At 40.1% G+C, this 13,142-nt stretch overlaps 1 protein-coding gene across 1 annotated transcript in view; it reads right to left on the bottom strand.

Annotated features, from left to right (window-relative positions):
- The window catches only part of LOC118793465 (probable E3 SUMO-protein ligase RNF212), a 27,996-nt gene extending 14,973 nt beyond the window's left edge, over nucleotides 1-13,023 (bottom strand). The window contains exons 1-3 of the mRNA XM_036551659.1: nucleotides 12,847-13,023; nucleotides 10,100-10,212; nucleotides 8,525-8,586 (exon numbers count right to left, since the gene is read on the bottom strand). Of these exons, the coding sequence (XP_036407552.1) occupies nucleotides 8,525-8,586; nucleotides 10,100-10,211 (174 nt within the window). The 5' untranslated portion in view covers nucleotide 10,212; nucleotides 12,847-13,023. The remainder of the gene's footprint in view (nucleotides 1-8,524; nucleotides 8,587-10,099; nucleotides 10,213-12,846) is intronic.
- Nucleotides 13,024-13,142: the final 119 nt, after the last annotated feature.

The following is a 13,142-nucleotide window of genomic DNA, read 5'->3' as shown; positions in this document are numbered from 1 at the left end:
CACTGCTATACTCATATTTATATTTAGAGATGTTTAATATTTATTATGAAGAAATATATTGTGTCATAACACAATTTATGGACAGTTCAATTTAAGGAACTTAATGCTTAAGCATTTTGTCTCAAAAAGTCTATGTACATTACAAAATCTAGTTACTGAAAAATAGCTTCTTTTTTTTTCAAAACCTCACTCCAAATTTAAGTTACAATATTCAACAAAATATAATGAAATCTGATTTACAAGCATCAATACTCCCATCTACTTTAGGCAGGTGGCCATCAAAAGTGAAAAACAAGACTGACAAATCAAAAGGAATAAAGACCATCTGACAATAACATACCTTCATTATGGAATCACGATGAACTGTGGATCTGTGCGAGACCGTTTTTACTCCTGTAACTGTATGAGATAATTGTGTGATTTATAAAACTGTGTGAGATTTATTTACTGTGAGATGACTAGGCGACATGGATAGGAAAAGCTTTTCATCACACAAAGTGCCATTCATGGATTTTAGCCTAATGTGAACAATTGGGGCGGTCACTTCTCTTTGCAAAACCATCCAAGTCTGGCGTCATGTTGGACGTCGAGATGCGCAACACAGACGACAGATGTTTATCTGTTAGCCGTGATCTGTAGCGAGACGTGTTGCAGTTCATCACAGAAGAAGTTCGCACACATACGTCGAGCCAAATAAAACGAGCATCCTCTCTGCGTGCCTACCCAAGTTCGGAAACTGGGCTTCCTTTACTGCACCATAGAAGTTGTCCATTGTGGATGTAGTGAACTTGTTCTTGAGAGCAGGGTCGCACTGCATGTCAATCAGCTCTAGTTGAGCCTCTGGAGGCTCAAACATGGTACATTACCATTACCAAACATTACCAGATATGGTAATTACATGAGGCTTTAGTACTTTTTTCTGTGGCGAGACACCATTTGAGTAGATAACGTACATTCTTAACGCTCTAGCTGGCTATACGTTGTTGCAGAGCTAACGTTAGCTAACAGGCTAGTTTTGCTAACTACAAGCAGTAAACAGAAACAACAGAAAGGATCGGTCCAATTTGACTCCAAACGGTATCTTTATGATGAATGTCATGCTACAGTTTAACTGTCATGTTGTACAGTTCACTGTGCTCAGAAACTAGCACAATTAACTTCACCGCTAGCTTCTCCATTTTTGGTGGTTGTTATGAGAAGCGACAGGTCTCACTACTCCGCTTGTAGCCCGCTTTCTAAGAAGTTGGACTTTTTTCAATTTTCAAAACTCCCTGAGCTGCAGAAAAAAAAAAAACGCTGGCGTCGGCGTAAAAAAAAAAAAACCCACAGGACGTTTTTGGTCCTAACCCTCAGGACGGTCTACTCCATAGGATTATTATGTAAAACAGACGCTGACAGCTTCAAAAGATATGCTACGTGTGAACACAGCCTAACGCAGCATTTTTTTCGTAGTTTTTCCCTCAAAGGTGTTGCGGCCGGATTAAAATAGTATGCAGGCCGTATGTTGCCCATGTGTATTAGGGGTGGAAGTAACAAAAACTAAATTAAAAGTAAATTGGGAAGTAAAATTCATGTAATTTAAAACTATCAATGATAATTAAATGCAATTTAATTTGAAGTGGAAATTATATTTCATTTTGATGGATGCGCTTCATTTCAGGTTCATGCAGGTCCATGCGCCACCATTTACTTCAAGTGCCTTTCATTTACTTTTGCAAAGAGTTTGAGCAGTTAAGTTTGCCGATCAGCTGTCAATCACATGCCACGCCCATCCACCGTGCTCTTGATCGGTTACCCATGACTTGTTCTTCAGAGTTTCGAGCAACATCTTGCATTTGGTACTTCTGGAATGCGGTAAGTAGTCTACTAACGTCAAAGTTGTTGCGTTTTTGCAAAATGAGATGTATTTTCATGCTGACACACTTGCTTAGATATGGTGATAAACATCATATTGTATTGTCCACCTTAACAATATTGATGTGGGCATTTTTTCTACGTTTGGTCTTTTCATGTGGATGAGTCGTGATAGCTAATGCTGGTTAGCTAGGTTAGCATGCACAAGGCAACCAATATAACAGACATCCCAAGCAGACATCCCAAGTAAGAAGGTTCAATTTTACAAATTGTAACAAAACATTGTACAAACTAAGTTAACTATATACATATCCATCATATATACACATAATATATACATGTAATACATACTGTATAGGTTATATACACAGGCCTATATGCTGTTTCAACCAAATGAACCAAAGTGTGCTCTGTGTTGATCACTGTGTGCAAGAAATTGCTGACAAATTTGTTTATTCCCTATGAGGCCTAGTTTGTCATGGTGGACATGACACACGTACTGCTACACTACTGAGTCTTTTTTGACTCATGGTAGATCTGAGCCATGTCTTTAGTCTCCAAAGAGAGCTAAACTTCTCTCTGCCTCTGAGGAAGAAATGTGAACCACTGTAACTAACCTAAACAAGGTTTCAACTTCACCAAATAAAGGCCAGACCTCTTCCAGTAGCCCTCGCATAATCTTTGCAGCCTCTGAAGTTGTTTCAAATGGGTAATTTGGCAGAAACATGGGCAGCTGCACTGACAGGGATTGTCTGCTCAACTCTGGGTATGTATGTATCTATGACTGCAAGATCTATATCTCCAGTAAGAAGTGCGTTTTCCAACCTCTGTAATGTTAAAAGCCCACCTTGTTGGAATCTATCTTCTAACTGAGTCAGCCATATCCAGGACTTTGAAAAACTCTATTCTGTAATGGTCCTCTACAGACTGGCTTATATAAGAACATAAGAACATATGATGAGAACAGGCCATTCGGCCCAACTAAGCTCGCCATTTCTTAATTAAAGAGTATCCAAAACTGCATCAAGTCTAGACTTGAACACAGCAAGGGTCTCTGCCTCAACTACATGACCTGGCAACCTATTCCATGTAATGATAACTCTTTGTGTAAAATAATATTTCCTTATATCAGTGCGGAACTTACTCTTAACTAGTTTCCATTTATGTCCTCTTGTTTTACAGACTGAACTCACCCTAAAGAACCTATTATAGTTAACCTTATTGATTCCTTTTATAAATTTAAATACCTCAATTCACCCCTAAGCCTCCTCTCCCTTAGTCTAAATAGGTTAAGTAACTTGAGTCTTTCCTCATAGCTTTTGTATTTCATACCAGGAACTAATTTAGTTGCCCTTCTTTGAACCTTTTCTAGAACTTTGGTATCTTTTTTATAGTGCGGTGCCCAGAACTGCACACAGTATTCCAGGTGCGGTCTGACTAAGGCATTGTATAATTTCAATATAACCTCTTTAGATTTATACTCAATTATTTTGGCTATATGTCCCAGCATCCTGTTGGCCTTTTTTACTGCTACAGCACACTGCCTAGATCCTGTTAAGCTTGGGTCAACCATTACTCCCAAGTCCTTTTCAAATTGAGCACATTCTAGTTTTTGTCTTGTCTAAGGTTCTTATTTCCCACATGTAAGACTTTACATTTATCTAAATTGAATGTCATCTGCCAGGTATCTGCCCACTTTTGGATGCTGTTTAGGTCTTCCTGTATTACCTTAGTTGATTCTATACTGTTGGCTAGACGCCCCTAGTTTTGTGTCATCTGCAAATTTTACTATTTTACTACTAACCTCTGCATCAAGGTCATTTATGTATATAAGAAATAGAAAAGGCCCCAACACCGATCCCTGCGGGACTCCACTTCGTACAGGACCCTGCTCTGATACAATTCCTCCCATAGTTACAGTCTGCTTTCTATTAGACAACCAACTTTGAACCCACTCGGTGATAGCTCCTGTAATTCCTGCAGATGTCATTTTCAATATGAGTCTCTCGTGCGGAACTTTGTCAAATGCCTTTTGAAAGTCCAAATAGATAATATCATAAGCTTGGTTTAAGTCCAGACATGCTGTAGCTTCCTCAAAGAAGTCTAAGAGGTTTGTTAAGCACGGCCTCCCTCTACGACAACCGTGTTGGCTATCATTTAGAACACCATTTCGCTCCAGGAATAATTCCAAATTATCCCTAAGGATGGATTCCAGTATTTTGCATGCGACAGAAGTTAAGCTGACAGGCCTATAATTTCCTGGTTCAGTGCGGTCTCCTTTCTTGTAGATAGGTACTACACTGCCATGCTTCCAGTCATCTGGCATTTCTCCAGTTTTAAGAGATTGCTTAAAAATAACTGTCAGAGGCTTGTAAACCACCTCTGCTAGTTCTCTGAGAACTCTTGGATATATTCCTTCAGGGCCTGCTGCCTTATTTGTTTTAAGTTTTTGAAGTTTATCTAGTACTTCTGCATCATTTAAATCAATTTCCTCTATAAGTCTCTGAGGACTGACTGCACCTGAAGGCATATGTGAAAACACTTCACTAGTGAAACTCTCCACAAAGTAACTGTTTAGTGTATCAGTGCAATAGCTTTGTTATCATAAACCATAACCCCATCCTTATTTTTTAACCCTCTTATTTCATCCTTAACTATCCTTTTTTGACCATAATATTGAAAAAAATGTTTAGAGTTGCTCTTTGCATCTAGTGCAATCTGTCTTTCAAAACACCTTTTAGCTTCCCTTATTTTTGTCTTAACTTGAGCTCGCATATTACTGTATTCAATCTTATTACTATCTGAGCTCTCCAACTTGTATTTTCTAAATAATTTCCTTTTTTGTTTCAAACTGTTCCATAGCGACTTATTCATCCACTGTAGATGCTTCTTTTTCAGCTTTCCTTTTCTCACTTGCGGAATGAATTTACGCTGCACATCCAGAACAATCGTTTTAAATATGCACCACATTTCTTTCACAGTTTTACCACCTAGAAGAGGTACCCAGTTTATATTCCTTGTATAATCACGCATCTTAATAAAGTCAGGTTGTCTAAAGTTGAATACTGTAGCATTGGAGAATGCAGACTTAACTTGCCAAAAAACTTCAAGTGTAATTGAACTATGGTCACTTGTACCGAGTGGTTCCCCTACCTCAATACTGCTGATTCTATCAGGCTTATTACACAGAAGCAGATCTAGGATTGTGTTGTCTCTCGTGGGTTGAGCAACAGACTGTATCAAAAAAGTCATTTACAACATCCAAAAACTCTTCCTCACATTTACCTTGACCTGACACAGCTTCCCAATTAATTGAAGGGTAATTGAAGTCCCCCATTACTATTGTCTCACCCTCCTGACATGCTAGTTTAATGTTATCAAAGAGCATACTACTGACATTGCTGTCTGAGGCTGGTGGTCTATAGCATACTCCAACATTCAGGCCTTTTTCATTTTCCCCCAATATCTTAATCCATATGTCTTCACTAACCCCAAGGGGCTCCATTCCTGGCATTTCCTGAGTATTAAGATTATCCTTTACATAGAGAGCTATGCCTCCTCCTCTTCTATTGATTCCATCTTTTCTTAGCAGCTGGTATCCCTCTACATTGCACTCATCCCCATCCCCTGCACCAAGCCACGTCTCTGTAATCCCAACAACATCAAAGTTACTATTACTCATAACGGTTTCCAGATCGAGGATTTTATTTTTTATGCTTCTAGCATTTAAACAGAGGAATTTCAGGGTACCACGTGTGCCTCTCCTGCCCTCCACCCCCGCCCTCAACTGCCCAGAACCACCTCTATTACAGTGCTGCTCTGACTGATTTACAAGCATCGTTTCCTCTCTACTAATAAGATATTTAGCCATGGTGTGTTCTATTCCGGCAGTATGTCTATCCCTACCCATCTGACTGTATAAACTCCCTGCCCCCCCAGACCCTAGTTTAAATAACCCTCTGCTACCTTAAGCATACGCTGGCCCAGTGCAGCTGTACCCCTCCGGTTCAGGTGCAACCCGTCCCGCTTGTACAGGTCACCCCTGTTCCAAAAGGAGTCCCAGTGCCCCATAAACCTGTACCCCTCTTTCCTACACCAGGTTTGTAGCCACGTGTTAAACCTCCATATAAAGGCTTGCTTCCCTTTGCTTGCACGTGGTACTGGTAGAATTCCAGAGAAGACTACCAATATCCTTCACTTTGTCCTGAAAAACATTTTGGTGGCTGTCTAGTCTTTGGGACTTCAACAATCCCCGCTCCCCGCTAGGCAAATCTACGCAACTGTTTACTGTCTGGGTAGCTGACCTAACACCACAGCTCCATCAGTTTCAGATTTTGTTGTGTAAAAATAAATAGCTATGTCTATGACTATGGGTTAGTCCTATTGTTTTGTCAGTTTACAGCCAAGTATTCAGTCTAAACATTTACATTTACATTAACATTTGTGCCCAGCAAGCTAACGCAACAGCTAACACAGAAATTGGTCCCTGGTTGTGCAGCACAGCTTACTGAGCTGTGATCATTTGAATGTTCAGGTTACATAAGCACATAATTCTCCCACCGGTATTACTAGCTGGCTAGCTGATACTAACTTTACCTCAGCAATATGTCAATGACAAAACAGCTAACGTTAGCTTGTTCATTAACAATCAGTGAAATAAGCAACAAGCTAACGTTATATATGAAAATTTCCGACATACTCAAACAGAATACTGCTCAGTAGTAGGCTATAGAGAATTTGATACCGAAAATAGCGTGTGGCGAGTAGCCAGAATACTTCCTACGTCCTTGATTTCCAAAGGCTGTTACCTCGTGAACTCAACGTTTTTAGCCCAGTGCTTTTTAAACGACTGTTGTAGCTAGCTGTGTCCAGAGCCACATGCCTCTACATGCATCTCTACATGGCTCTGGCTGTGTCGTCCCAGTTAATCCGCTGTGTCAATGAGCGGGAGCCCCGAGTTACACTATATGAACAAAAGTATTTGGCCACACCCGTTTTTCAGGGTTTGGGCTAGGCCCCTTATCTCCAGTGAAGGACAATCTTAATGCTTCAGCATACCATACCATAGCATTTTGGACAATGCTATGCTTCCAACTTTGTGGCAACAGTTTGGGGAAGGCCCTTTTCTATTCCAACATGACTGTGCCCCAGTGCACAAAGCAAGGACTATAGAGACATGGTTTGATGAGTTTGGTGTGGAAGAAGTTGACTGGCCCGCACAGAGCCCTGACCTCAACCCCATCGAGCACCTTTGGGATGAACTGGAACGGAGATTGCGAGCCAGGTCTTCTCGTCCAACATCAGTGCCTGACCTCATAAAAGCTCTACAGAATGAATGGGCATAAATTCCCACAGAAACACTCCAAAATCTTGTGGAAAGCCTTCCAAGAAGAGTGGAAGCTGTTATAGCTGCAAAAGGGGGACCAACTCCATATTAAAGTATATGTATTTGAATACAATGTCATTACAGTCCCTGTTGGTGTAATGGTCAGGCGTCCAAATACACTATGGTATCTTCGAAAATTAAAAACCTGTAAAATGGATTTACTGTGCTTGTGGTCATCGTTTAACATGAATTCAAAGTATCCTGAAATCAAATTTTATTTAACATACAGTAGTTTCACCAGTACAGAAACTAGCCAACAGCCTAGGCTACAATCGCTGTTGCCAAATTATTCAAAAGATGACTAACGTGAAACTGGTCACTAAATAAATCCACACTCGCCTATCACTATCATCTACCATACTTACAGTAGTCGATCTAATGTCCGTTTTTTTTCTTTTCCCGGGGGGCGGGTCCATGTTTAAGGTTTAGGTTCAAGTTGATTGTTCTTGCGTGTTTTTTGATAATGATCCAGTCAGTAAAATTGGCACGCTCACAAGATGTGATCAGGGAGAATGATATTCCGTTTCCAAATTAAACTTTTATTCTAAATTTGCCAGTTGTGACACGACTACAAATGATGGTTTTACTCATTTAGAGAAATTAATTTACATACAGGCCTGTTTTATTTGGGGAACTAGTTTGGGGGGGGACAAAAGTAGCCCACGCAAATATTGGGGGGACAGTTCCTACACCTCTGGTGCATGAGAGAGAGAGAGAGAATGTCAGTATTTTCCATAAGAGTTTAAACGTACCTTATGAAATAAAATATTAAAATTATTTACCTAAATAGTCATGCTCGAATATTGTAGATCTTGTATTATTTCTCACACACAGTCACTGCCGGTTAAAACAAGAAAGTGGCTGGTAAAAAAAAAAAAAAAAAAAAAAAAAAATTCGGAATCCACCAGCCACAGTGGCAGGTGGACAAAAAGTTAATTTCCAACCCTGACTTCTACACTGATTGAACATACTGCACTTCTACACATATTTTAGACTTAACTTTATAATCAGTATAACAGCATTTAAGTGTTGACTCAGGGGCTGTAAACTGCCTTTGAAAGAAAACGGGGCACTCACTGACTGGTTGGTATAATGCAGGGTGAATGACATTTAATATAATCTAAGAAGCATGTCATCACAAAACACCTCTTATTCAAAGAAAAGAAATCAATCACGCCTTATGCCAGGATATATGTGAATGAGAAAAACAATGCAATGATAATCAATAATTACAAACATTTACATTTCTGCCCAGTGAGGACTGAAGTCTGTCTTACTACTTACTTTATCTGAGAGCGCAGAAACTTGACATTGTGCTTTACAAATCAGGCACCCTCCTTCCTTGCCTAAAACAAACAGGCACAGGATTAACTGCTCAAATTGATACACGCCTATCGCCAAATGAAGATGCTCAAAAAAAAGAATTTCTGAGATATCAGGCACAATCACTAGAGGGTGCCGTTTGGTCATTCAAAACTTAAATTCAAGCAATTTGCTGTGTTCGGATGCTATAGATGCTGTTGTATATAAAAGTAAACCCACCACAAGATCTATAGACATTAGTTTAAGGACAGTAACAAAGAAATATCTCAAACGAGCTCTTAAAACCAAGCTACCAAACGGTTTATGGAGCAAAATGACATCAACCTGCATGCGTTGATTATGAGATGTAATTTACATTACTGGCATTTAGCAGATGCTCTTATCTGGAGTGACTTACATCAATTGCAGTTTTTACAACATTATCCATTTACATAGCTGGATATTTACCGAGGCAGTTGTATGTTAAATACCTTTCTCCAGGACTACAGCAGCAGTTACCCACGTAACCAGCAAGCTTTTGGTTACAAGTCCTTAACCACTATGCTACACTGCCGCCCAAACATTTGTGAACTTTTTCATTAGTCCTTGCAGTCCTGGTAATTCAGACAGCCCAAAGGTAAGAGCAGTTTACAGTTTATGGTGTCTGATGTACAGTTCACCCTCTCCAAAACAAACACTGTGAGGTCAAGGCATGTGTGGTGACAGAGCAGGTTCTCTAAAACCAAATTAGAACTGAACAAAGTGGGTGGATTATGGTGTAGTTGTTGGACAAATATGACCATTTATACTACATAACAGAATACTGTATCAGAAGCCCAAAAGTGCTATAGATTTTAATATCAAACAGTATCACACACAATAGTACAAAATTTGTGTTTGCAAACCACTTTATCCTACTGTACACTATATAACAAAATACACAATGCACACTATAGTGCAACTACAGTAAATAGACTGAACAAAGAAATGAAAAATAGCTAGCCAATATTGAAATGTGTCAAAAACATTTTTCTTCTGCACAGAAATGGATGTTCTCTTTGAAACTTTCTGAAGCAGTACAAAGCTTTAATGTTACCCATTTATACCACTGGATATGATCAGCAGCAGTCCAGGAAGAGGGTGCAACAGCAGAGTCGTATCCAGGAGTCAAGCCTACAACCCTCCGGTTCCCCTTGGTACAACATTCACATCCGTTTCAATCTGGAAAAAAACTGCTGCCATATCCTGTAGAGGACTCCTCACTAACGGTACCAGGACAGCCATCTTAGAATATTTATTATTAAATCTAGTCACTTTCTGACTATGTCACCAGCCATTTTTCTGAGAGAACCCTGCAGTAAATCTGGCTCTTTTCAAAATCTGTCTGGGAGTACCGCGGAGTGATGTCATAAACAGGGCATAGAAGCATTACCCCTCTCTGTGCATCTGTCCCACTCATCGTGGTTCATGTGGACTTCCAGGGCTAAGCCCTGCCCCCTGCTCTAACAATATCAGAAGATTGACAGTGCTAGGTTAAGAGCGAGAGGCAGGCCATACCTTTCTGAAAGCACCCCTGGCAAACTATGTGGCCACAGGTGGTCACAGCTAGCCGGAAGTCAGCTGCTGGGGGATGGAAGCAGGAGTTACAGCAGATCCAGTTTGGCATCATCCTGCAGAATAAGACATTTCTTCAACATCATTAACAGCCAACCAGATTCGGGAGAAGGGTGACCAGCTGACATCACCGAAGAGCAATCTGCAAGCTTCGTGCACTGAACGCAGTATTCTCGACTCACTGAATTCACTGGAAAAAGTATTATCAGGGGTCATGTACACCAACAACAAGGAATACAGCACATATTTCAACAACTTTTCTTACACAGTGTCTATATCTTCCTTTCTGTTGCATATTTATGCCACTTCATTTCTAAGAACATGGCTGAGATTAATTAACTAGCGCAGGTGTACAAGTGTGGTGTCACATCTCAAGGATTCAAGCTCATGGCCCCAAGGTTCAGAGCCCAGAGCTCTAATCATTTCGCTGCCTTGTGTTACATCTCATAGCACAGTTGATGTCAACTATTCATTAAACAGAGAATGTATGCAAAATGACAAACCAATCTAAAGCAATAGTTGGTTAATTATGCAGTCAATGGCTGCATAAAGAGGAAAAAGCATAATAGGAGAAAGCAGCCTAGAAGCAGCTGGATGGTGTTCTGTAATGGTGCCGTCTTACTGAGAGGTTTTCAACAGTCAAGATGACCTTGTTCATCAGTTGTCCTGACTGCAGTTGACATGGACATACAGAAGAAAATTAGACCACCGAGTGGTTCCACCGATTACGCCACTTGTTCCAGACCTATGGTCCAAGTTTGATCTCAGCTATATCAACCACCAGTGAGTCCGCACCGGGTACACAGGCAGGTATGTCAGCAGGGTCTGCTCCTCCTGCCACTCTCACACACCCTGCAACCTGTCACCCACCAATGGTTCGCACAACTAATATCAGTGTGACACACCTGTCAGACATTTATGATCTCCACTCCTGGTGCACTGTGGGAATTGTAATGTGGCAATACAGCTGTAGGCTGCATACACGTGTGTCTCGCTGCACTTCAGCACTTCTGTTCATTATAGGAATTTGTCTTTTATGTTAATATGGCTTTACGTTAGTTTAGGAATTTGTGCTTTATGTTAATATTAACTCTTCAGTAACCAACAAATGTAATCAATACAATCCTCATTAAAACAAAAATAATAAAAATGAAGACCCTGGCGATAACATGAAGTGCTGTACCTCTCCAAAACAAAACAAGGTTAACATAGCACAACATAAGTTTAACCCTCCTAACAAGTCAATTCTGACCTCACTTTACTTTCTTCACTTAAACATTAAGCAAACGTTAAACATCCACAGGCCTTTTGTGCTTCATGGGGAACGAGCCCTAAACTGGAAAAGCAATCAAGCGTTCAGCCAATCTGCCACTGTCACTGCTGCTGTGATTAACTGATGGCAGAAAATGAATGAAGTTGCTCAGTTAGATAGCATTGCTCAACTTGACCAATATATTAAGATGATAAATTAAGAAGCCTTTCAATAGACCAGCTTTTCCTGAAAAGATTAAACTGTGAAATGCCATGTCTTGTAAGTGCGTTTATGATCAAACTGTAAGGAAGCTAACAAAGTTATGGATACATTTTGGAGCTGAAGCAGAACATCTTGATCTTTGCTCTCTCTCTCTCGGTGGAACGTATTCCCGCAGTTGCTGGCCTCGGAAACGCGACGTGGCAGGTAATTTCCTCAGCATTTCTTGGCAATACACATTTCCTTTTGCAAAAACAAGTTTAACTGCTACATTTAAGGGAGCGAAGATTTAGTACTCTGTTTTACATTAAAATGTTTTATTTCTTAAGTCCTGATATCAGGATATACTGCATTGCTCTCCTCATAACATCATGCAAGCAACTAAGGAGTGGCGATATTCTTGGTTGTTTTTCTGAATTAACACGGTTAGACAGCCTCTCAACTAGGAAGTTTGAAAATTTAGTTAAGTTAGCTACTTTCATACAAGCAAATACAGCGCTAACTGGCACGCTAATTTAATCCAGTAACTAGTGAAGTAGCACAATAACAATTATTTTTCTAATTTCCCATTTCCAATACAAATATCTTGACACTTTTAGTGGCCTGTAATTCCAAACTCTCTAAAGAGCCAACTATACTGTGTTCCATGACATAGCTAACGTTAGCCAGGTAGCTATGACCTTGGCACGCTAACATTACCGTTAGCTAAGCAGCCAAATCTGTCTACTCATCTCATTGCTTAGCTTTAAATAATGGTTAGCCAGGCAGCGTTAACTAATACTATTCATGTTTGTCGTTGTGAAGCTAGTGAGCTAATTTAGACTGACAAAAGTACAGTAGCCTACATGTCAAACTGAAGAAACCGTATTTAGGTATCGTTAAAGTTCGTAGGTTATTTAGCGTTAGCTAGTAAGCTACATTACACTGAAACAGGATTTTTTTGTGCTTGAAAATGAACCACATTAATGATAAAATCTCACTGACTGGACATCTACCGATTTATATGGTTAAAGTTTAAAAGAAATGTACATGGCAACTTTCTGTCCTAGTAGATTTCATTTTACAACTACAAACAAAAATGATAGCTCCTAGCCACAAAGCGACAAACATGGATCACTAATATTTGTCGCTGGGAGGTAACTTTACCTAGTATTACGCCACTGAAATGTTACTTACCAGCTAGCAAGCTGGCAAGCTAACCTTATCGGCGATAACTAACCTTATCCTTCGCCACACTGGCCAGCCTCACTTGAAACTTGACCAACTTGATCTCAGTGTAAATGGAGAATCAATTAAGCACAATTAGCTACACGTTAATATACCAGCTAGGGTTAATTAATGTATGTAATTAATATAGGCTAGTTAGAGGGGGAACTTGCTGGCTAGCTGCCGTTGGGTAGCTGCTGCACGTGACTGCAGCTGATCAGCAGCCCATGCAGCTGGTGCAAGCTGCCGAACAAAGTAGAACAGGGGCAGCGGGCATCACTTTTCATCAAACTCTGAGTAGCAAAACGC

Source organism: Megalops cyprinoides, chromosome 18 (assembly GCF_013368585.1).
Source record: "Megalops cyprinoides isolate fMegCyp1 chromosome 18, fMegCyp1.pri, whole genome shotgun sequence".
Lineage (NCBI taxonomy): Eukaryota > Metazoa > Chordata > Actinopteri > Elopiformes > Megalopidae > Megalops > Megalops cyprinoides.
The sequence above is the reverse complement of the archived record's forward strand: the minus strand, read 5'-3'. Positions and strand labels throughout refer to the sequence as shown.